Source organism: Camelus dromedarius, chromosome 20 (assembly GCF_036321535.1).
Source record: "Camelus dromedarius isolate mCamDro1 chromosome 20, mCamDro1.pat, whole genome shotgun sequence".
Classification (NCBI taxonomy): Eukaryota; Metazoa; Chordata; class Mammalia; order Artiodactyla; family Camelidae; genus Camelus; species Camelus dromedarius.
The window spans coordinates 2,977,665-3,002,001 of record NC_087455.1 but is presented as its reverse complement, the minus strand read 5'-3'; the positions used below and the strand labels follow the sequence as shown (position 1 = coordinate 3,002,001).

At 49.1% G+C, this 24,337-nt stretch overlaps 1 protein-coding gene across 2 annotated transcripts in view; it reads right to left on the bottom strand.

Moving 5' to 3' along the window:
- Positions 1-24,337, bottom strand: part of TRAPPC9 (trafficking protein particle complex subunit 9) — a 404,385-nt gene that overhangs the window by 317,461 nt on the left and 62,587 nt on the right. For both annotated transcript variants that reach the window (XM_064476810.1, XM_064476811.1), the window contains 2 exons: positions 12,444-12,570; positions 3,828-3,973 (listed from right to left, as the gene is read on the bottom strand). In XM_064476810.1, the coding sequence (XP_064332880.1) occupies positions 3,828-3,973; positions 12,444-12,570 (273 nt within the window). The remainder of the gene's footprint in view (positions 1-3,827; positions 3,974-12,443; positions 12,571-24,337) is intronic.

Sequence of the window (24,337 nt, the reverse complement as noted above, 5' to 3'; positions counted from 1 at the left end):
AGATGAGTGAAGAACCTGATGGAGCCTGGAAACAGATCCACCCCAGTCAGGACTCCAGATAGGGACACAGCCCAGCTGACACCTGGGTGTGACCCTGCAAGACCCTGAGCAGAGGACCCAGCTAACAAGCACTGGACTAATGATGGCAACAGTGAGAAAACTAATTTGTGTTCTTTAAGCCATTAAGTGTGTGGTCATTGGTTACACAGCAAAAGAAAACAAACACGGTCCCCCTCCCCACTTCCACTGCCCTGTCCCTTCAAGACATTCCATTAGGCAACTCAGAAGGGACTTCCGGATCAAGCAACACATTGGGCAGATGCCCCAGCCAGCCCTTCACGGTGACCTGGTGAGGCAGGTACTCAAGGTCCAAACGGGCCAGTAAACCTGCTGGGAGTCACCAGGACATGGTACAGCAGGGACTCAAGCCCAGGGCGGTGAACTTACAGAGGTGTTGAGAATGGACCCTAGTGGTTAAAGGGTTTTTTCTGGAGTTGAGACTAAGATTCACCGATTAGAATTCTTCAGTTTTGGTAAGCTTTCACAAAGACACCAGTTTTTCCAAACACTCTGCACTGGGCCCCACACACAGAGACTAAGCCGGGTGCCCCCAAAACTGTGACATACAAACCAGAGCCAGCATCCTGGAATTACACAAAATGAACAAGGAGCCCAGAAGGTGAATTAGCTTTAAAGATGCCTGCGTGACCACTGGGCCTCTGGACGATGCACTGAAATGTCACCTTCATTCACCAGCAGGGAACACTGCCAGGCTAAACGTCCGCCACCTGCGGCCCCACTGAGCCAGAGTGCCGTCTGTCTGGGCCCAAAGCCTGTGCTCCCCTCACTCTGCCGCCGTCCCCCTCTTGGCTCCAGAAACCCAGGGCTCCTACTTCCTCCATCCTGCCTCTCCTCACCCAGCCTCCGGGCCCTCAGGCAGAGAAGCTTCATGGGAGGCTCCCAGAAGTCACTCCCCAGAGCACACGGTGCCCACAACGTCCCGTCACTGGCGTTACTGAGCCCTTCACTGGCTCCGCGGTCAGCACCCCAGCCCTTTCTCGCAGCCAATGAAAATGTTGTTTCAACAGGCTGCTACACCAACAGCTAAAGAACTGTCTTCTCTGTCAGTCAAAAGAGCGTGACTTTAAATCTCATGTTCCTGGGGTTCTGAAAGGAGCTGTCTGCACTAGCCCAGTCCTCGTCACTACAGGTAAACCAAGATCGATCCCCGATCACAGCAATAGTTCTTTTTTCTGAAAGGAGAGCATCTCCCTCCCGAGCTGGAGTGTGTCAAAGCACACGGTGGGGGGGGCGGGGGGGTCCCTTCCTCAATATTTTGTCCAGAAGCCGTGGGAAGGAAGAGCGCTGAGGGCCACTGAGCACCCACTGTACTGGGCCCTCCCTGCTCTGGCCTGCGCGTCCCCGAGCATGTTCTCATCCGCAGACGGAGCAGCTTTCGGCGGCTTTTGTTGACAAGCTCGCCTCTTTCCACCAGGCCAGGGCACTCCCGATTCCTCCCTGCAGCCCAGCACCTACACAGGGCACACAATGGCTACTCAGAGCCGAACAGGAACAGCCGCCAGGCACTGTGGGAACGTGATGTCACCTGAGCCTCGGAAGAACCCCCTCAGGGTGCTTCTCACCACCCCCTCACCATAGACAGCACAACCACAGCCCAGCGAGGCCAAGCGGCAGCCCACGGCCATCCGACAGCTATGGCCAGTCCAGGACACCACATTCCCTCCAGGGCGGCTGTTGACCTCGGCACGACACCTGGCCACACCACCAAGTCCCAGCACAAATCACACAAAACCCCTCACCCCACTATGCCCTCTCACGGGACACGGGCAGCGTCACCTCTGCCTGGGGTAACGGGGATGCTGGTGACACAAGCCACATGCAGACAGAAAGACTGGTACCTCATTCCAAGTCAGACCGGAAAGCAGGCGCAACAAGTGCCCTCCGGGGCCTCTCCCCCTCTCATATTCTGCACCCCCTGCTGTAATGACCCCCCAATTATACACACAGGTTCACTCATAGAGACTGTGATTCTGGGTTAAAGATGTGATTATTCAAACCTCTAGGCAGGCACTCGTTGATGAGTCTATTGCCAAAAAGATATTAGAAACCACAGAGTAAAATCACATTTTCCTACCCATCGGTATTCAACACATAACATGAATTTTGGTTGAAGTTTCTGTTACATCCCAGAAAAAAATCCTGCATCAACCACTGAATTTATCCCCAGCCCAGACGAACAGGTGCTTCTCGCTGTCACGAGGAACCATATTGAAAGGAAAAGTCCCTGGGCTTCGAGTCTTGAACCAGGGCCAGGGCCAGCCACTTACTAGCTCTCTGAACTAGGCCAGGATTTATATTCACTCAGGCTTAACCTTCCCACCTGTAAACTGGGAACAACACCTGCAGCGCCAGGCAGTTAAGAGAATCATTGAATGAGGCTGAAGCCCCTGCAGCAAATGCAGAGTATTCTTTTCATAAAAGGAGGCTTCAGCAGTTTTTTAAGATTAGAGAGAAAAAAATGAAGAGGCAAGGCCAGCTCCACGGGCTATTTTTCAAGGTCATTACCCCAAATTTTTTCCTTTATTTTCTTCTTATTTTAACTGGAGCCCTCCGAGCCACACCTTAGAGGCCCACCTGCTCCTCAGGACAGCTCTGCTCTCTGAGTGAGCGGCCTCTCTGGGCGGGGCAGCCCAGGGATGGGGGAGCCCCAGGGGAGGCACAGCCAGCACACAGCCCTGAGGCTGGAACCAGAAGGTCACGCCGCTGGCTGGGCCTAAACAGCAGGAGAGGAGAAGGTGGGAGGTGAGCGTGAAAGGCAGACGGAGTGTGCGGGGCAGCGTTAAGAGGTGCGTGCCGCCTGCTCCACAGGTGCGGGTGGGGTGCAGGTACAGCAGGACACCCCCATCCTGGGAGGTCAGGGTGCCTTCTCCGACATCGAGGGTTTAGAAATTTAAGAGGAAAAAGAGAAGACAGAAAAGTGAAGCAAGCACTGGATTTCAGAAGCAGAGTATAAAAGTCCTGCAGGTCTTCCACTGAAACTGCTCGCGAGGAATCGGTGTCACCAGCCAGGGACGGGGCTCTCCACCCTTTAGCTCTGTCACTGCAACTTGCACCCACCCCGATCTCAAAGTGCGAGGGGCCCGAGGAGGGGGAGCTGATGAGGAAGGAGGCCTGCAGCAAGGCCAGACTTCAGGAGGGACCGGAGGGGCAGGGTGGCGGCACATGTGAGCGTGGGAGTCCACTGTGAGGAAGCGGCGGGCGGGCCGCAGGCTGGGAAGAGGCCAGGGAGCTCAGCATGCAGGGAATCTCAGGATGAGAGAGTTCCGCTCCCAACCCACCTCGAGACACAATGACGTCGCTCCTTGTTGAGTCACCAGGCCTCTCAGGAGTGGCTGTCATTAGCACAACACAAAACAGGGGCTGCCAGTGTTCAAAACAGATGATGATACAACGTCCGAATGCCCCCGTCAACCCCGAACCTCCTTAGATGATTCAGAAGTCACTCCAGCCTTGGAAAATAACCCTGATCTCCAAGAATCTCTCTTCTGTAGTTTACATTAAGTCTCATATAACAGAGCTCTTCCGGTTTCTAGATTCCACAGAAACCACCTTTTATGAAATAGATATTTTCAAAACTCTGATCTATAGGCAATGGCTTGACAGAGGCAGCAGAGGTAGAAGAAAGCTCTGTGGGTTCACATGGGCACGAATGAACTGGAACCAGGTCTAAGGACCTGAAACCTAGCAGAGCCGCGGGGGCCGGGGTGGGGGGGAGGGAAGGGTCAGGAGCTGGGGCGGCCGCCTACCTATTTTCTTGCTCCGCTCCTCTCCGCGGCCGTGTGCCACAATCGGGGAGTAGATGAAGGGGCTCTTGGTGGACACGCTCTGACCCAGCAGGCTTTTCATCTTCTGCGGCCGGAGGCTGGCAGGAAGATTCAACAGCTTCACACGCCTATTGTTTCAAAAAGGACAAAAATACTTCAACTGCCTTGTTAGTTTGGCTTCAGCGTAAACATGACCAAACAGAAGGACTATAAATCAAACAGCGGATAAACCGAGGGAAGGAAAAGCACTCAACTCCGCAGGCCAAAGCAGAGAGGGCTGCCCGCGACCCCGCTGGGCCATGCCGGGAGGAGAAGCCCAGGACTGGGCAGCAGCCGGGCAGCGGCTGGGCCCTGGGCCACGCCATTAGAGCCAGAGGGTCCAGTGGAGGCCTGGGCTGCGCCATCTGCCAGCTGTGCGCCCGGGGGCACACGCCCTGCCTTCCCTCAACTTAGGCTCCCAGTCCGTCAAATGCAGATAAGCTCCCTCCCTGACAGAACCACTGCAACGATTCAACTAAGTGCTCTGGGTACCAAGCCCACCCTTCAACACAAGTTGAGTCCCCTCTCTGCCTCCCTCCTTCCCGACACGAGGCCCACGGCCAGCAAGAGTGCACCCCTGACCTGGACGACCCACAGCACCACATGTGAAGGGCACGAGCACCGCTGGCTTCATCTATGCCTGATCGTCCATCAGCACAGCCCAGATCTCTGTGGACGTCTGCTAATAGACACTCATGCCCAGCTCAATCAGCTAGCCTTACTGCTCTACACCAAGCAGAAAAACAGCAAGGTCCCGTGTACAGCACAGGGCACCATACTCAATACCAGGCAACAGCCTACAATGAAAAGGAATGTGAAAAATACACATATACATGTATGTGTAACTGAATCATGCTGTACACCAGAAATTAACACAATATTGTAAACCAACTGTATTTCAATTTTTTTAAATTTTAAATAAAAAAATAAATTTTAAAAAGAGTTAGAAAGTAGACTCTAAAAAAAAAAAATCAGCAAGCCTTACTGAAGGTTTACAGCCTGTGGAGCCCTGTGCTAACCACTCACACATCACCCCCACCAAACCCCACAGTCACCTTCCTAGCTCGGGCGCTGTAGGCACCGCCCCCACGGGTCAATGAGGACAGCAACCCAAGGAAGTAGGTGTGCTGCCCAAATCCCACAGCTGGAAACTGGGGCAGGCAGGAGGCAGGATGCTCTTCAACTGTGACCTCCCAGTGGAGCCACTGGGCAAGAGTGGGGATAGGATCTGGACTGTCCAAGGCTGAGACTGAAGGCCCAGGGGGTAGGGGGTAGCTGGCAGGATGCATACTGCTCCTCCCCTCCCCACCCGCAGCCTCTTTGCAGGAGGTGAGGCCAGACGGCTGTGAGGGGAAGCAATGCACGACCCTCCGAGACAACACCCTTGCGCCAGCCTCCAGCCTCCCCCTCTGCCGCGTGGCGGTCCTGGGGGCCAGACACAGAGCAGGCGGAGCAGGTGGACCTGGCCTGGATCACAGTAACCTCAGGAGGGTCAGCTGTCCTGGAAAGCTGGCAACTTGCGTCAGGCTTCATGCAAGTGGGACGTAAACCTGTGTTGTGGTGAGGGTTCACTTTCCTGAGATTTCAGGGATAATTTTTCTGCCACAGCACAGGCGAACCTACAGTGACTAATAAAGATCCCTCCAGAAGAATCCACAAAACCACACCTTCCTCAGCTGGAAGGACTCTTAGACATCTAGGGCGATCCTGTCCTGCGCACAAGCGGCCCCACCACACTCAACGGTCATGGCCAGCTCCCGCGTCCGGCCCCGGGAGGGTCAGGGCCACCGCCTGATTCTCATCCGTGCCCACAGTGACCCAAGGCAGCAGACGGTGCTCCCAGTCAGAGCTCTTCAAACCAAGGACTCCCTCTTGCACACCTGCTCCGACTCCCTGGTCCCTGCAACCGCCCTCAGTATCGTGTATCGTGCAGGAGCAGGATCACTTTGGCTTCTTTGTTTCCGTTCAGCTGTGAGCTTTCCCAGGACAAGGGCTCCCAGGGCCTCATTCATCTCTAGTCCAGCACTAGTGCAACACTTCAATGCGCAGCTCTCAGTGAATGTTGAGGAAAAACTCCCAAAACCTGAATTCCATACTCAGCTTCCAGATCTTTCAAAACTACACTCAAGGCTAAACAGTTTATCACTAACAACTGCAAATCTCAGCGCTCTGAGCACATTCAAAATATACCTGTTGCACTGCACCAGGATGAGGATGAGCAAATCCTGGCGCTGGCCAAGATGCCACCTCTGATGGGCATCTGGTGTCCACGCACATCCAACCAAAAGGGATTCGCCTGCAGCTGGTGCTCAGCTGCTCCTGAGAAGCGTCTCCAATCAGCACAGACCTGACTGCAGCCAGAAGGACCTACCAGCTGGGCAACAGGCACAGATGACTCCATCTCTCCAGACCTCAACTTCCTCACTTACAAAATAGGAAAAATAACAGTTACCTGATCATGTTGTGCAGAAAGAGGACACCGCCTCTCCCTGATTCCATGTTTTCATGGAGGGGGACGTCCTCAGAGCAACAGTCCTGACCTCGCGCTGCCCCCCGTCACTTCTCCTAAGGGAGGTGGCAAATCTGGAAGGAGAACTGGCGTGTACACCATTCAGGCCCTTCTCCTGGGGCCTGCCTGTCTGCCGACAGCACATATCCCACCCTGCTCTCTGCAAGGACTGAACGGGGCCTGCCCCATGAAGGAGCGTACGGTTGCCCAGTTCTGCCAGAGGCTGGGGACCATCTGGCCAGCCCTGAGCCACACCGGGCACTGTCTCTGCCATCTACCTGAGACGGATGCTTCCTTCTGTTGATTCCAAACTCAGGCAGGGAAAGGGAGTGGTCTGAAGCAGAGCTCTTCAAACCTTAGCAGGGTACTCTGAGGACTAGCTGAGCTAGTATGTGTAAAGCCCCTGTAACAGCACCTGATGCACAAGTAGGCACACACAAGTCTTTCTCTTCCCTCCTTAAAATGGCACTCATTTATAGGCAGAGAGCCAAGTTCCTGGTGCAAAGATTACAACATGGCACTGGAGTAAAGAAACAAAAGCGCTGGTCCCAGTGATGCTGTGAGCATCCTGCTGAACCCTGGACCAGCACTGTCAACCTGAGCCCCCGTGTTTAATCATCTGTAAAAGGACCCCATTTGCTTGCAACACAGATAGCTTTCTACTCCATGTCATCGTCACCACCTAAAAATGACATGTCATCTGGGATTCCAGGAATCATCAGAGAAGTTCCAGATCACATAATACGCCCAGGAATCGTGAGGACACAGTCAGCCAGAAAAGGAGCCCACAAGCAGTCGCGGCACTCACTCATAACCCAAAACTGAGCATCAGATGTCCATCTATAGAATGTATGCCAGAAAACAATCGTTCAAGGCACCTGACCGAAAGGACACATGACTCACTGAGCATGCCTCGCTGTAGACCTAGTAACACCGTACCGGTCTGCGAAGTGGCCCACAGTAAAGCAGCGCCCAGGGAGGAAGCGTCCCAGGCCAGGGTCGCTTCTAGGGGTCCCATCTGGACGCTGCTGACATTTCAGACCCTGGCCTCTCTGTGTTCTCTGGTTCACTGGGGCCACACGGGGCCGGGGCGGAAGGCGACGCAGCACAAACTGGGGAGAACGACACAGGGAAAAACAGCTCCTTTTCCTCCCTTGGTTTTTGACCCCTCAACCTTTTCACAGGAGAAACACATCTAAGAACCTCGTGGACATCTCTGCACAGACGGGCAACGGCTAAAGCTGGCCACAACTGCCCACATTTGGAGGGATGGGGAGGTCGCCCGTGTCCTGAGCCCGGGCGTCACAGAGCAGCTGGTACAAGGTGGTAGCGCGAGGCCACCTGCTGGGACTCCTCAGTGATGCTGCACATTTCTTACAGCTCTGGTCTGAGAAGGCCACAAGGAGGTTGTGGGCTTGGCGACTACACCGAGGGTGACAGAAGATTCGGGACATCGGTAAGAACCAGGGCAGACGGTGGAGTCGCATCCTGGCTGCCATCCGGGGGCTGACCCTGCCCTGCTTCAAAAACCAGGAGCAACTGCCCCGACAGCGTGGCCTCTAAGCTCGTTTTTGAATAAAATAAATACCTGAAATCCTTCCTCAAATACAATTAACTTAAAAATTTAAGTTTTAAAAGCAGTGAGGCCACTCAAAGCAACCCCAAGCTCCTTCTGACTAGAGGGTTTTGATCCTTATCAGTTAACATGGCCTCGTTAGCCTGGCTCTCTGCCAGGCTGAGGGGCTCAAGGTCAGTTCATCAAAGAAACAACTGGCTCGTCGCCCCCACCCCCACCTCGCCCCAAATCAAAGGCCCACTGGTTTCCTGGAAAGGCCATCTAGACTCTGCTCCAATTTCCTCTTTAATAATTCACAGCTTGTAGTGTGTGAACAACCTACACAATTACTGTTGGCTTTTGTGTCCATGATCATTCGTGTGGGGAATTCTGTAAGGAGGAACGTGAACTCTGCTGTAACCCTGGATGGCAGGAACTGGTACAGGTTGACAGCCTCCTGGCACACAGGCTCCTGGCACATCAACCATTAATGAAATCCCTGGCCTTGACCATTGAGCCAAGTGCATCTGAGGCACTCAATAAATCTTTGATTAACTGAATATTAGAACAGAATTTTAAAAGGGGCATATACATTGGCCCTTTTTTTTTTTCATTATTAACTTGCATCATGATGACTTGAAACAACTTCGCGGTGAGCCCAGTTCGTGCTCCCAGGCTACACGGAACAAGCTGATATTTTCCTGTGAATTGATGAAATGGTTTTATTGTCAAAAAAGAAAAGTCCTCAACAGAAAAAAGTGGCTTCAATCATCTCTTCTAAAACCAAAATTATAATGATGATGCACCACTGACATTAAATTAGCTCATGTCCAACAATTCTGTTCAGCAGGTCTGATAATCTGCTCAAAGATGTGGACATTTTTCGAGAGCTTCAGTCTTCAAATGTACATGTTCTGAGCTCCTCCTGTGGCTTCAGGGGGTTACCTGCAGGGCCTGACTTGAATTTTTTTTAAATTAAACTGATACAGGCTATGTTTTCCAGGCATAGGTCTCTGAAACATTTGGTTAATACATTAAAATAGTTCCAGACTGGTTTTCTAAGAAAAAACATGGGCCCGGTCCAGAGGTGCCACATGGGCCCCTTCAGAGATATGAGGAACACGGACTATACAAGAGGGTGGCAGTCCCACACACAGTAGGAACATGTAACCGTCCCACACGAAGTCACCTGCCAGGCTCAAGTTCTGACTCGACACCAATACCGCAGTCGGTCACCTCATCAGCATCACAGAACACCTACCATTGTCTTTCTTTTATTTTACTCTTGCCAAAAGCTAACTGACAAGAAATCACATTCATCAAAGATTAGGGCTAGCATTTAGCAGGCGACAGGGCAGAGGGAACATGGGCCCAGGGAGGCAGAGCTGGAGTGGGGCAGGGAGGGCCCGTGGGGGCTGGGGCAGCAGCGCAGCAGGGGTGTCAGAGCTCCCCCTGGGGACGGAGGTCAACCGTGGGAACAACTGGTGACAAACGGGGGAACTGACCAAATAACTAACTACATTGAGGACAACGGGAGACAGGTTTCCCACTGTCTGAGAAGGGAGTTACAGATTGGAGAAAATGAGAAGGAACCCTAAGGTGCTGGGTGGAACTGAGGTAACGGTGTGAACTCATGGCTTCCAGTGCATAGAAACAGATGCAGAAATAAATTCAGACGCAAACGTGCCTGTGACTGATGTCTGCACGTAAACACATCTCGCCTGGTTCTACCCACTGAGAGCAGCAACACCCCAACAGCAACGAGCACACACAGCACCCAGATCTTAACCTGAATTCCTTCCCCACTGAAACAATCCAGGGCTCTCTGAAGAAATGGCTGGCTGCGGGGCTGGAGCAGCAAAGTACAAGCTGAACCCAAGGCATCCTTTTGTCCCAGAAAAGGAGAAAATGCTCGAAGAATGATGGGCACAGCACAGAGGACACAGGAGCCAGCGGGAAGGGGCTCCCACCAGCCAAATCGGGGACAATTTGAGCATCGGAGCAACGATAAAACAGATTAAAGGAAGCAGACGAGCAGCCCGCTGGGTCAGAGAGGGTCCCAGTAAAGCAGTCACTTAGCTCCGGGAGGCACTGTTCCGAGGTAAGGCTTTTTGACTTGGGAAAGGAAGCCATGGGGACAAACACGAATCTATCACTGTTCTGACTCACAAGCGCTACAGTTAGGAAGCCAAAAGCCTGGGGCGAGGCAGGCGGGGGTGCCGCTGTGGTGGGCCTTGTCGGCTGCCTCCTGACGGGCACTGCCCCTTGTCTTGTGCCTGACAATTCCTCGGTTTTGTTTTAGGGGAACTACACACAGCCTCCGCTCCGCCACGTGGTTGGGGGGCTGATGCAGATTGGAGCCCGCAGCCCCAGCAGCCACAGAGGAAAGCAAGGGGCAAGTACGGAGGCTCCAGAAGAAAGAAGCTGCACCTTGTCACACAGGCAAAGCAGGCCACGCACGGCCTTGTAAACCACGCAGAGCAAGCAAGTTGGATTCTGGCCTACAGCCACAGGAAACAAGGCAGGCAGTGAGATACTCTGACTGTCCAACTCCCAGAGACACTTCCTTCCATTTTGCCGTGTGCTAACGCTGCGGGGGCCGAGGAACCCAGACTCTGGACTTCCTGAACCTAAGCTCAGGCAGTACTTCTCTCCAGTTCCTGATGACGTCAGGGAGGACTGGCGCAGTGAATGAGTCACCAGGATGGAGAGGGCTTATTTCTCTAGCTCAAAGTCTCCAGGAACTATTAAAACACATAGTCACGCAGAGAGTGGGGAGCATATAAAACCATATTTTTAAAGAACAGTCCACGACCACAGCGGACAAGAGACTACCCGGCACCAGAACCCAAGGCCAGGCTCCCAAGAGCTGCTGAGAGGGACGCTCCCCACCGTGGGCCACGAGGACCCCGACAGTGAGCGCCGCTGCCACGGCGGTGCCCACGGCACGGAGGAGACTTTGCCTAGGGGTTTTGATATTTAAAACTTTCTATTCCAGACATTTCTATACAGAAGTTCAAGCCAAGAACAATTCTGAGGATATTGTGAATTTAGGAAATGTTTCTCTTTGGGGAAACATATCTTCAGGAAAAGGGAAAAAAAAAAAAAGAGTATTCGCCTAAATGTTAAACTATTATGCACCCAATCTGTGCTAGCTGACGTGTTTAAACAGACAAGGGATTAAAATGTTAATATGATAGGATTTTTCTTCCATCAACACGCTGCTTGAAAATGTAGGTATAAAAATGTCTGCATGAAGAAAACTAAGGCTTACTCACAGCTCCCTGCTTCACAGGCACCAGACCAGCTAAAACCAAACCAGTAGCCTGGGAGGGACAATTTTTCACCCATTTTCTTTTTTTTTTTAATTTTTTAATTTTGGGGGGGGGGTAATTAGGTTTATTTATTAATTATTTTTATTATTAATTTTTTTTTAATGGAGGCACTGGGGATTGAACCCAGGACCTGGTGCATGCTAAATGCTACCCATTTTCAAGATTAGGAAACTAAGGCTCACAAAGCCCAAGGTCCAAGGTCACACATGAGTGAAGACTAAACCCCAAGGCTCTGACTTCAACCCAGGGCCACCTCTGTGACCCAGCCTGGGGCTTTCCCTCCTCCATCCCAGTGATCTGCCGGCACTGACCCCCCAGCTCCACTGACAGAAGGCTGAGCACTTGAGGGTCTAGACGCAGCACCCACAGCCCAGAATGTTCTCTCAGGTTCAAGATATTCTGTATTGGAAGGCTGTCTAAACCTAAGGATCCAGGTCACGATACAGAAGGAAAATGATTAAGAAAAGCTTTTCGAGTTTTTAATTTTTCAAAAAATGAATCATGCCTTTAATCCCACATCAAACACACTCCACTTGAAGTCTCACTCACAGACAAGCCCAGCAAGGACCCAGGGTCAGTGTGTATCAGCCACTGCAGGACAGGACTGCCACCTGCTCCTCAGGCCTCCCTGCAGAGGGGCTGCAAGTCTGCTCTGAGACATTCTGAGTAGCCTCAAGAACTGTGGCCGCACCTCTCAGGTCACAGCCTAGCCTTCTGGATGGGACAGCCCACCAAGTCTGCCAGCTACTCCATGCATGTCCACCAGGACGTCTTAGAACTCAAGGGCAGCCCGCCAGCAACTTCTGTGCACAGCGACCCTTTCTGCCTGCATTTCTCAGGAGCACACAACTCTTACTTTGGCGACAAGACCATTTCATCCAGCAGAACCACACTTGCCTCCGAGAAAATGCAGAAAGAGAGAAGACGCACATTTATCAAGCATAGGACAACACTTTAACACGCTATTTGACTGAATCCTCCTAGTCACCCACTGCCACGGGCTTTATTTCTCAATTCTTTTTGACCAAGCAAACTGATGCCCAGGGAGGTTAACCGATTTGCTTTCGTAAGCGGGGAGTAACTCTTCTCCAGATCGGCACCCCTGGTCAGACCCAAGGCAGGCGCCGGGGCCAGAGCACACCTCCCGCAGGGCCCCCTACCTGACAATGGGCAGCTTGGTGAAGGGCACGGGCGGCAGCGGGAGGCCGTCCGGGAGGGCGATGAGCTCCATGGTCCCGGGGCACTTGGACGTGTAGTTTTCCAGGCTTTGCGTCACGTCCTTCTTTTCTAACGAGAAAACAAAAAACAAAACGAAGGTTGTTAATACTGAAGTAAGGGGTGGAGGGGCTTTTGTTTTGCTTTCTTTTAATTTTTGAGCAAAAATAACAATTTTAACCCAATCCCTGACAGTCCAATGAGTCCAATCTTCTGACAGAAATAAAGGGACAGTGACCACAAGAGATAAAAAGAAAATAGAAGTTTATTCAATTTATTTAAATAATCACCAGCAGCTGCTCCATTTAAGGGCCAATGGATAAAAAGGAAATTAAGTTACTATCTCTGAGGAGATTTCATTTCCAAGAGAATAAACCCTTATCAAATTCCAAGAAAGTCAATAGGCAGGCAAGACTGGAGAATCAGTAATATTTTATTACTTAACAAATATTTTTCCAGCAATCACTAGCTCAGTGGAAGAGCACACGCTTGGTGTACACGAGGTCCTGGGTTCAATCCGCAGTGCCTCCGTTAAAGAGTACTTAGAAGACAAAAGGTGTGAAGCAACTGCGTGCTGGCTGGGTGCCCTCGTTCATCCAAGGGCAGGAGAGAATCACTCTTTGTACAAGAGTAAAATAAAATAAACACACATACTCTGCCCACACAGTGCAGAATAACAGCCACTGATTCTCCAACAAAAGCCAGGCAGTGTCACTGGACCACCTCCCCGCTTCCCTGGTGTGCCTTCCAGCAATGGGAACGGCACAGCAGCGCTGGGTGCCGCGTGCCGACATGAAGGCTGTGCCCTCCTGGGGTGGTTCTCCTCCATTATCGTCTGCTTCGACACACGGCCAAAGCCACCATCCAAGGCACCCCCTGACTCCTTGCCCCTTAAGTCGCTTTTTCTTCACTGATCAAGTCACCGTTCCCTTTCTCTTTTTTAACCTTCCCTGAATTGACTCATTCAGGCCCTCACTCATCCAGCTGTTATCAGACATCTACTCTGTGCCCACAGCACTGGGCACCGGTCACACGGAAGCACTGCAGGCTCTGCTTTTGAGGTGTCCCAAGCAGAAAGAGCACACGCAGTCAAAGCACGACAAGGAGTTACCACTCCTCATCAGTGCCCTCACAGAGGCAGGATCAACACTGGGGGAAGAGCGCACTGGACACCGAATTTTGCCAAAGAAGGTTTTGTAGACAAGGCAACATTTGGTCTTTGCCAAGGGTCACAGAACTCTGGAGGCAAAAACAATGAGTGGTTCACAGCAGCACTATTCACAACAGCCAAGACACAGACACAGCCTAAATGTACATCGACAGATGACTGGATAAAGAAGTTGTGGCATAGTTATACAATGGAATACTACACAGCCATAAAAAAGAATGAAATCATGCTATTTGCAGCAACATGGACCTGGAGATCATCATTCTAAGTAAAGTAAGCCAGAAAGGGAAAGAAAAATTCCATATGATATCACTCATATGTGGAATCTAAAAAAAAAAGACACAAATGACCTTATTCATAAAACAGAAACAGACTCACAGACATAGAAAACAAACTTGTGGTTACCAGTGGGGAAAGGGGGTGGGAAGGGATAAACTGTGAGTCCAAAATTTGCAGACACTAACTACCATATATAAAATAGAGAAACAAGTTTCTACTGTACAGCACAGGGAACGATATTCAGTATCCTGTGGTAACCTATAATGAAAAAGAATACGAAAACAGATACACGTATGTATGTGCATGACTGAACCAACATGCTGCACACCAGAAATTGACACAACATTGTAAACTGACTGCACTTCAATTAAAAATAAATAAATAAATATCTGAAATTTAAAAAAAAAAAAAAAAAAAACAGCGAGTGCAACATCCGGAGGTCTTGCGGTTACAAGGGAAGAACACAACAGTAAGGACAGAGGGGGAACAACAACGCGTCATTACAAGCTGTACACACACAACAACACTGGACAGAGAAGGTGCCTGGGGCACGTGCAGGAGGGACCTGGCGACGGCCGGGAGCATCTAAGGGTTGAGCGGTGCAGGGGGCACAGGGAACCTGACGGAAACAGTGACATGGCCGCATGGGGAGGATGGCGCTGGCCTGGCAGCACACTGACTGCCAAGTACTCAACATACGGCTTCAGCACGGGACCTTCTATGGGACACAGGGTCCACGAAGACTGGTGACAGCTGCTGGAGGAGTCTCACTCCTGAGAGGAGAGAGTGAAGGCAAGCTTGCTGGGCAGCAAAGGCAGGCTTCCTGCTGGGGGGGGGCAAGGAGAGACACAGACACAGAAAGGAAGCCTAACAGCAAGTTCAGGGTCTGCTTTAGGCCATCTGTACCCTATTGTCTCTTCCCCGGAGACCAGCGCTGTTCTGAGCACAGAGCGAGCACCGCGGAGGCACCCGCAGTCATTACCACCATCACACGCACTGAGCGCGTGTTCTGGGTCACATCTCGTACCAGGTTCTTCAGATTATAAAGTCTTCAAGGCAAGAGACCCTGCTATACAGCAGAAGATCATACATTTTTTTTTAACATTTTTCATTGATTCATAATCATTTTACCATGATGTGTCAAATTCAAACATTTTTTTATCCATAATAGGTATGCAATACCCTCCCGCAAAATCCCTGCCTAGAGGGCAGCGTGGGGTTAGTAACCTCCTTTTAAAGCTGATAGAAAATGAACGCGGGGCAATCTGGGAAATGTGATTATGGATTGGTGTTAAATGCTACCAAAAATAATTATTAATTTTTAGGTACAACATTAACATTATGGTTATATTAGAAAATGTCCGTTTTTTTGTTGTTGTTGTTTGTTTGATTTTTAGCAACGCATACTAAACAGTGAAGGTGTGAAATGAAATGACAGCTCTGGGATTTTCTTTAAAATAATTCAGCAAATAGGAAAAGTAGGAGATAGAGTAAATATATAAAAATCTTGATAATCACTGAACCTGGGTGACTGTTACATGGGGATTCATTTTATTATTCTTTGCATCTCTGTGTTTGAAATTATTTCATAGCAAAAATATTTAATGATCTTGAGGAAGTGAAATGATTTGTTCAAGGTCACCCAGAGAGGAACAGATTTGGGATTCAGACCCCAGATGACTGTGTCTTCCTGTCCTCACAGCTTAGGCCTGACCATGGATACCCGGTGTCACCAAAACACAGAAAAAAGAGCTCAAGGCCATGGTGGCTGCTAGCCTTTGGTCCGTATGTCCAGATGTCTACTTCTCACTGTGTCCTCATCTGGCCTTTCCTCAGTGTGTGGGCACAAGGGGAGAAAGAGTTCTGTGTTTCTGCCTCTCCTTGCAGGGCACTAACGCCATCGTGGGGGCCCCATCCTCACAACCTCATCTAAATCTCATCACCTCCCAGGGACCCCACCTCCAAATACAATAAATCACATTGGGAGTTAAGGCCTCAACGTATGAATTTGCAGGGGACTCGAACATTCAGCCCATAATACCAATGTATCTTGTTCAGTTCCAATCAGAACATCCAACAATTATTTCAGCCAAACCAGAGCACCAGGTGAGCTTGAGAGGTTTTCCCATCCCAGAAATCAAAGAAATCATGCAAAAAGAACACCTTTAATAAAAACTGAGGTGCCACCTAACTAGACTATTCCTTACACAAGCAGAAAATATGATCACCAAAACTTTTGATCACAGGCAATTTGCCATTTCAAGAGTTGACAATGACATGAAAACCAGCACACTGTGATTTCACAGTTTATCTATTCTTGTCTCTTCTAAGTAATAATCTGAGACAACCACGTTTGCATTGTCAGTTATGCTTTTATAAACCGGCAGAGAACAGGAAGAGGAGAAAGAGGTGTATCTTTTCTTCCAAATCTGAAAGAAGACACTGAAGAAGGCTGGGGGGAGAATACAGAGGGAAAGGTACAGGTGTGGCCTGGCACAGCGTGAAATTACATGTTCAGAATCAATTCTGACCCCTTCACTTCTGAAAGTAAAGGCACACCTGGTCTTTGAATTGCTCGCTGAAGAACCTTACTGACCCTCCCACATCATCGTGCTGAGATCTCTCAGACGGTTCCCAGTGAGAAGGCCCCCTCTTGTCTACCTCGCTTCTAAACAAGTTAAAAACAAAAAAGCTAAAATGCCATCTTTAGTACCATGAATAGGCCACATTGAAGAACATGACATGTCTTCTTAGAAAGTGCACTTCCATCCTGACACTAAGAATTGGGCAGACAGACCCTCCTACCCAGACACAGGCTGTGCTGCACTGGACACATGCCCCAGCACCCGCCCCAGAGAGGCCAGGCCCAGCTTCCAGCACAGAGACAGAGGACCATTTCCCAAGGGGAGGCAGCACAGGGCGAGGTAAGCTAAAGGAACACGCTGCTCACTGGGACCAAAGGTGGCAATCAGGTAAGTCATCCTGCCTCTCGGGGATGAAGCGGGGAGGCCTGTCGCCACTCTACCTGAATTCCCCTCATGGGAAGGGGACGTTAGGGATTGTGAACAGACTGACTCTCCGTTAACAAATGAGTGCAGCTTTGGGAAGATATTTCAAAAAGGCAAAATCGCTTCTCTCTCAAAACCCCCAAGCAAGCCTATCCTCCTGCTTCTCCAGCCAAACTGTCACGCGGCCGTTCCCAGGACTGGAGACTGATGCTCCGCTGGTCAGGTCAGGCCTGGGTTCAGAGTCCCCCAAAGCACACGGGCCTCTACGAGGGAAGCACTGACGCACAGAGAACGGAAATCAGGGTCGTCTTCTTGCGGTGGGGGGGAGGTCGACGTAGGAAGGCCCTCAAGACCCAGCACTCACTACCCACCCGGAAGGCCTTCCCAAGCCTCCACTCGGTGCTCAGCTCTGTGGTGTTTGCTCTGGTGACTCAACATACAGGGGTCTGTCTGCTTCATAAGCAGCAATGGTCACAAAGCGCTTCATCCCCCATGATCAGGTGACCACTTTGCCTGTCCCCCACCCCCACGCTCTGACCCCCACAGCAAACTTCCCACGTGCCAACGTCTAACAACTTATCCTCTCCACTCAGTCTGAAAACATCCTTACATCCTTAATGATGACTTTGTGCACTACTTACCTTCTCCTTGGGCATTAAAAAAGAAACAAGACGAGTGGTGCAGAAGACAACTGTATGAGCCTCGGGCACCGCAGGCGGGGATGTAAGACGGAGCAGCCGCTGCGGAAAACAGCATGGCGCTCCTCAAAAAAGTTAAGCATTGAGTTGCCATGGGACCCAGCAATTCCACTTCTGGTAGACACCCAGAAGAACTGAAAAGTGGAGATGCAACAAGATACCTATAACCATGTTCACAGGCACATCACTCACAACTGCCAAGATTTCAAGCCCAGGCTTCTCAAATCTAGTGCTCCTCCCACCATTTGGAATGACTTCCTGGGGCATCACTGAGCCCATTTTACAGATAGGAAATGTGAGGCTCAGAATGGTCGGTCACGTGAACTCTCCTGGGGTCATTCAGGTAATAAGTGGCTAAATGATGAGCTATAAGCTCAAGCTCTATGCTTTTTCCATTTTGTTACGCTGCCCACCCAGATTGCCTCAGCATGGGAAAATACAGAAGAAAACACAGGTATCCGAAACATGGTATCTGGCAAGTCCAGCAAGAAAAAAATCAGCTCATACAACCAGGCAGCATAATGGTCCAACTAAAAAGACCGAAACGCCACGAGCCACCACTGCAGAGATTAACCGCCTGCCAAACCAGCAGATACAGAACGCGCCCTGTCATGCCCCAGGAAAGCACGCCTCTCCTCAACAGAGCGCCGACTGACTCAGGTCGGCCTGCGGTGAGCCGCCTTCACCGCCTGCCTTCAGCACTGCTTTACGCTTGTTTCTCACTCACTTTACGCAGCGACAGGTCAGAGGCCCTGATAAGCAATCATTCAAGTACATCAGGAGACTAAATACCTTCCCTTGTTCTTTTCAAGTATATAAACACGTTCTACCAAAATGAATGGCAATTATGTTAAGCCATCAACTTATTACATAACCACCTATTTAAAACGCTACATAGAAAATGTTTAAGTATCTGTAGGGATCATGTAACTCCCAAGAGGGAAAATTACCTTAAGAATAGGAACTTAATAAACCATTTGGAAGCATCCCCACACCCAGTTATGAAGCAGTGGTTAGATCAGCTATGGAACAGAAACATAATGCAAACGAGGGCAGTCATTAAAATGACATTTATAAAGAGTTCGCAGTAATATGAAAAATGTCTATTATGAGATAAGGAAAACAAGGATTCAAAATAGTATTTCTGAAATAAATGCAATTTCAAAAATTCACCATTTTTTTTTTGAAAAATAGAAAACAGTACAAAAGAAATACACTAAAATGTTAAGTGTGTGTGTTTGCCCACGTAGGATTATACACATTTTTTCCCTTTCTGTTTATGTCTTCCAAGGTTTCTAAAGGGAGCATACTTCATTTGCACAGCAAAAGCTATTTTAAAAACACTTAAAATTGGGGGAGGGTGTAGCTCAGTGGTAGAGTGCATACTTAGCATGCACAATGTCATGGGTTCCATCCCCAGTCCCTCCATTAAATTAAATAATAATAATAACAAATGAGAAAATAAACCTAATTACCTCCCCCAAAAAACAAGACAAAACAAACAAAAAAAAAACTTAAAACTGAATTTTCAGGAAGATGTATAAAGAAAAAGCAGGGTTTGTTTACCAGCATTCCGGAAGAGTGAAGAACAGTGCGTCCTGAAATGTCAGTGGAGTCAGGCACTTCTGAGGTTCCTTGTTCGGACAGAGCATTTCCTGCAGAGACACTTACAGTCCTTCCTGCCCCCGTTCAGTGGTCCTTGGCAACGCTTAGGAACAGCAGCAGCAGCAGCCACGTACATTTAATGAGGACCTACTATGTGCCAGGCACCGTGCCAAGCACTCTCCGGTGTTATCTGATTAAATCATCCCAAAACCTTACATAAGAGGCACTGCTGTTCTCCCCATTTTACAGATGAGCAAACCGAACCTCGGGAAGGTCTTCGTCCCCGGTCAGCCTGCCTCCCCTTCTCCACCAGCCTCTCATTTGTAATGAGTTGCTATGGGCTCGGCCACCTCCCTCTCTTCTAAGACTGTTTCATATTTCCCTCAATGTCCCTTCAACAAATACTGAGTATCTGCCCTGTGTAAGGAAAATATCTACCTTAAAGCACTCAAATGGACCCCACATTCAAGGGCAACGTGGTCTCACCCCTCAGTCTCCTTCACGCCCAGTGGGGCTCAATTAATACGTACTAAGAAGTAACTTGGGAAAGGCAATGGTAAATTAATTCATTTCCACATTCATCTCCTCTGTGAAAGCGCTGTCCAAAATGATGAAGATGAAAAGTGAGTAAGTAAGACAGTCTGGTCCCCAAGGAGCCTGTGGTCCAGTGGGGGAACCAGGCAGGGAAACTGCTCTCAGGACGTGATGAGCTGGTGCTCAGCTGAGAGCTAAGCCAGGTAGTGAGGAGATGAAGAGGAAGGGATTACTACCTTCTCAGTAACATGGGAGACAGGACAAGTGCCAGGACAGAGCAAACTGCCACAGGACAGCATGGAACACATGAGTTTTAAATTCCACTGCCAATTCTGAAACAGAAGTGCATGTATAACTTACCGTAAGCTGTTCTGACCTCTTTGTGGGCCACAGAGATCAATTCAGTGGATAGTGACCCACATCCCATGAGATGGGACAGGTCACGGTTCATGTTCTGGGCTGAACTGTCTCTCCCTACACCCCAAATTCATGTGTTGAAGTCCTAATACCCAGGACTTCAGAATACGACTACATTTGGAGAGATGTTGGTCCCAATCCAATTAGACTGGTGTCTTTATGAGAAATGGAGATTAGGGCATGGACACACACACACACACACACACACACACATACACACAATCCAATCAGACTGGTGTCTTTATGAGAAACGGAGATTAGGACATGGACACACACACACACACGCAAGACCACGTGAGGACACAGGAGGAGGTGGTCATCTACAAGCCAAGGAGAGAGGCCTCGAAAGAAACCAGCCCCGTCACCACCTTGATCTCAGACTTCCAGCCTCCAGAATAAATGTCTGCCGCTTAAGCCCTCTAGCCTGTGGCATTTTGTTACAGCAGCCCACGTTGACCAATATGGGACATGACACACAGAACAAAGGATGCACAGGACGGGACTCCATGGAAGCTCTAGAGAAGAGCTTGTGCAGTTTAGAGTCAGGTTAACAAATGCTTTTAGACTTTTAAGCAGGCTGAGGCCTGCAGCCAGAACAACAGGATACTAGGAAACCACAAGGGGGCAAAAGGAGGGCACTGAGCATGACCCCTGCACACATCACCTTGAGGGGCTGAGCAGACCACCCAAGCCCACCTTCTCTCCAGCCTGACCCTGGTAAACAAGAGCATGAGAAAAACTCTCTAAATAATTATGCAGTTAAGCAGGCACAAATGCCATTACAGATACCAGATGGTCACCGTGATGACAACAGGGTCCTGCCTGGTTACTCGATCACTTTACAGCCTGGGTGGAAGACAGACAAGAAATGGGACTTGGGCGACAAAGTGGTTCCTCAGACGTACCACCATGCCCCAGGCCGGAAGCGGCAGTCCGGAAAGTGCCGTGGGCACTTGGTGCAGCAGGTGCCGGGCGAGTGAGCAGAAGAGCAGGACCCCCCTCAGAGCAGCGCCCTAGGGACAGTTCTTTGAGAAGGCGCAGAAGGCTCTTTTTGCTATCACCCAGGACATTCTATTTGGGTCACCTAAAGCTTGGCAAATTAGTATTTTCCCATAACTAGTAAATCCACTAATGCATCTGTGATTTTGACTTACTGATAGTTTCTCTCCACCTCATTATTTTACGTGTGTGGCTTCTCTACTGAGAACGCATTTCATTAGCAGGTACTTATTATTTGACACTATGCAGTATTTATCTCTTCAACACAGAACTAAAAGGAAGTCAAAAGCTTGCCTGCATTTCTGCTGGGTTTTTGTTCAACCCCTTCTGTCTATTTCTGAACAAAAGGAACTGTATAAATTGCAATGGAAACAAATTATAGTCCTTTATTGAAGAGCTCCCACCAGAACTCTGTAACACAGCAATTCGTGTGCTCAGCCACCCTTCCCCTCCACCCAGGTGAAAAACGGAACACAGTGACTCAAAACTTCTGAAGAAACCAGAGATCATCTGGGTAGTAAAGCAAGGGGAAAGGTGCATGGCAGGAAGGGACAACAGGAAGCTAAATAACACATATTGCCTTCACAATATAAAACGTATGGCCTCATCTTTGGGCAGAGCTCATGCTGCAGCTCTTCATGCTTTGCTAAAAGACAGAAACTCACATCTAAAACCTGTACTCCTGGGCACATATCTGGAGGAAACTGTAAGTTGAAAAGATACATGCACCCCAATGTTCATAGCAGCATTATTTACAGTAGCCACAACATACAAGCAACCTAAATGTCCATCGGCGGATGACTGGATGAAGAAGATATATACATACATACATGGTGGAATACTACTCAGCCATAAAAAAGAATGAAATCATGCCATTTGCAGCAACATGAATGGACCTGGAGATCATCATACTAAGTGAAGTAAGCCAGAAAAAGAAAGAAAAATACCATATGATGTCACTTATATGCAGACCCTTAAAAAAAAAAGACACATGTGAACTTACTCAGAAAACAGAGACAGACTCACAGACATAGAAAACAAACTTATGGTTATCCAGGGGGAAAGGGGATGGGGAGGGATAAATTGGGAGTTCAGGATTTGCAGATACTAACTACTATATATAAAATAAGCAACAAGGTCCTACTGTATAGCATAGGAAACTATATTCAGTACACTGTAATGGCCTACAATGAAAAAAAATATATGAAAAGTAATATATTATATATGTATAAAAGAATCACTATGCTGTACACAAGAAATTAACACATTATAAATCAACTATACTTCAATAAATCAACAAGTAAATAAAACCCAATAGGAATTTCCTATGACAACTTGTTACCTCATTCAATTATTTACTCTACAATCTTTAGTAAACACCTGTTACATGCTGAGGTTTGCTAAGTTCCTGTCTAAGGGGACACGTTATTCCCTTTGCATCTTATGAGTGATAAAATCAAAATGCAGACAACAAAAACAGCACAAAAACATTAAAATAAGTTTTTTAAAAACCTATAGGTTCTTCATAGTGAGAACAAAACACAACACAAAGGACTTTAAACCAAAACTTGTATTAAAATTGGTCCATATTATAAGAGATTTTCAATGATTATAGTAATGTTCTTTACCCATAATCTCTGATACCAAATAAAATCTAGTAAAATAACGCATTCTTATTTTCATTACCATTTTACGATTTACTTAAATTCAAAAAAAAGAGAAAGAACATATATTTTAAAACCCAGTATTATAAAAGATGACCAGAAAAGTACATTTTAATTCACAACAGTCCAGAATTATCACAAGAGAAAGAGCACGGGGGTCGGGGACAGAGAGGTACGCACCTTACACTGCGGGGCCTCCGTGTCTTCCGGTCTCCACTCCCTCAAGGTCACTGCTGTGCTGACGGACGTGGTGTCTGCAACCTCAGATTTCACATCAGGATCTTGTTTCCCAAAACATTTCACTAGATCTCTAACTAAATGTGCCACAACTGATACAGTTGTGCATGACTTTCATACAAGTCACTGTACAATCCATAAGAAATCTCATGGGGCCCCAAGTCACAAAGCTGGTATGGGAAACGCTGCTCCCCGTGGACAGAGCACTAAAGGATGCAGAAATTCCCAAGGGCAGCGATCAGGCTGCAACGGTGACTCTGCATCTTACTTCCTGACCAAACAAATCACGACTAACGAGGAGAAAGGAGGGAGGCTGCTTTTTAGAAACAGGCGAAGACCCAGAAATGGCCTTAGTGAAACCCGCCCACCAATAACCTCTACTTGTCGAAGCCTGCTTCTCAGCCTGCGGAGCACACCTCCTGCACTGGCCTGCCAGGGGTCCTTGCAAAACACAGGCTCCTGGGTCCTGGATCCAAAGGGGGGCCCTGTAACTGGCACCAAAAATTCTAAGTTAACTGTCGGCTAAGCATTGTTCTCTTCCAAAATATAAGTATTTCTCTGACGAGCTAAGCTTTATCTGAACCAAATAACCATACCCACACCCAGCTGAGTGATGCGGGGAAGTTCAGGATGGGGGAAGGAGGAGAAGCTACTTGAGTTCCACATGTGAGAGATGCAGAACAGGGAAGGAAACCCCAGAGGAGTCAGGTCCCCATCCCCTTTTCACAAATGGGGACAGTGAGGTGCAGAGAAGTTAAACAACTTTCCCACCTGGATGGTGAGCAGACAAACACTGAGCCCTGCCCTCACCGTTCCGGGAACAGACTGATCAGGACAGACAGAGCCCTGCCCCAGGGAGCTCGTGCTCCAGTGAGGAGGGAGGCAGAGGACAAAAAGGCAAAGGAGGTGACGCCAGGCTGTCTCGAAATCGCTTCCGAGCTCAGTGAGTGCTTCTCCCCACTGATGAAATACGTGTGTCATCATCCCAACACCAGGGGGCAGCAGCGCAAGGCTGCCTCGAACGCGCCATCAGCAACTTCAGTGACCACAAGGGAGCAGTCACTCACTGGGCAGCTCAACAAATCTCTGTTGAGAGGTGTCAGGGCAAGTGGCTCCCCTCCCTCTCCCACATTAGGAGTTGAGAGGCCAGGGGTCCAGCTTGTTCTGCCACTCGCTGTGAGGCTGGGACAGGCCACCGACTGGGTGGAACCTCAGCGTTCACCTCTGCAA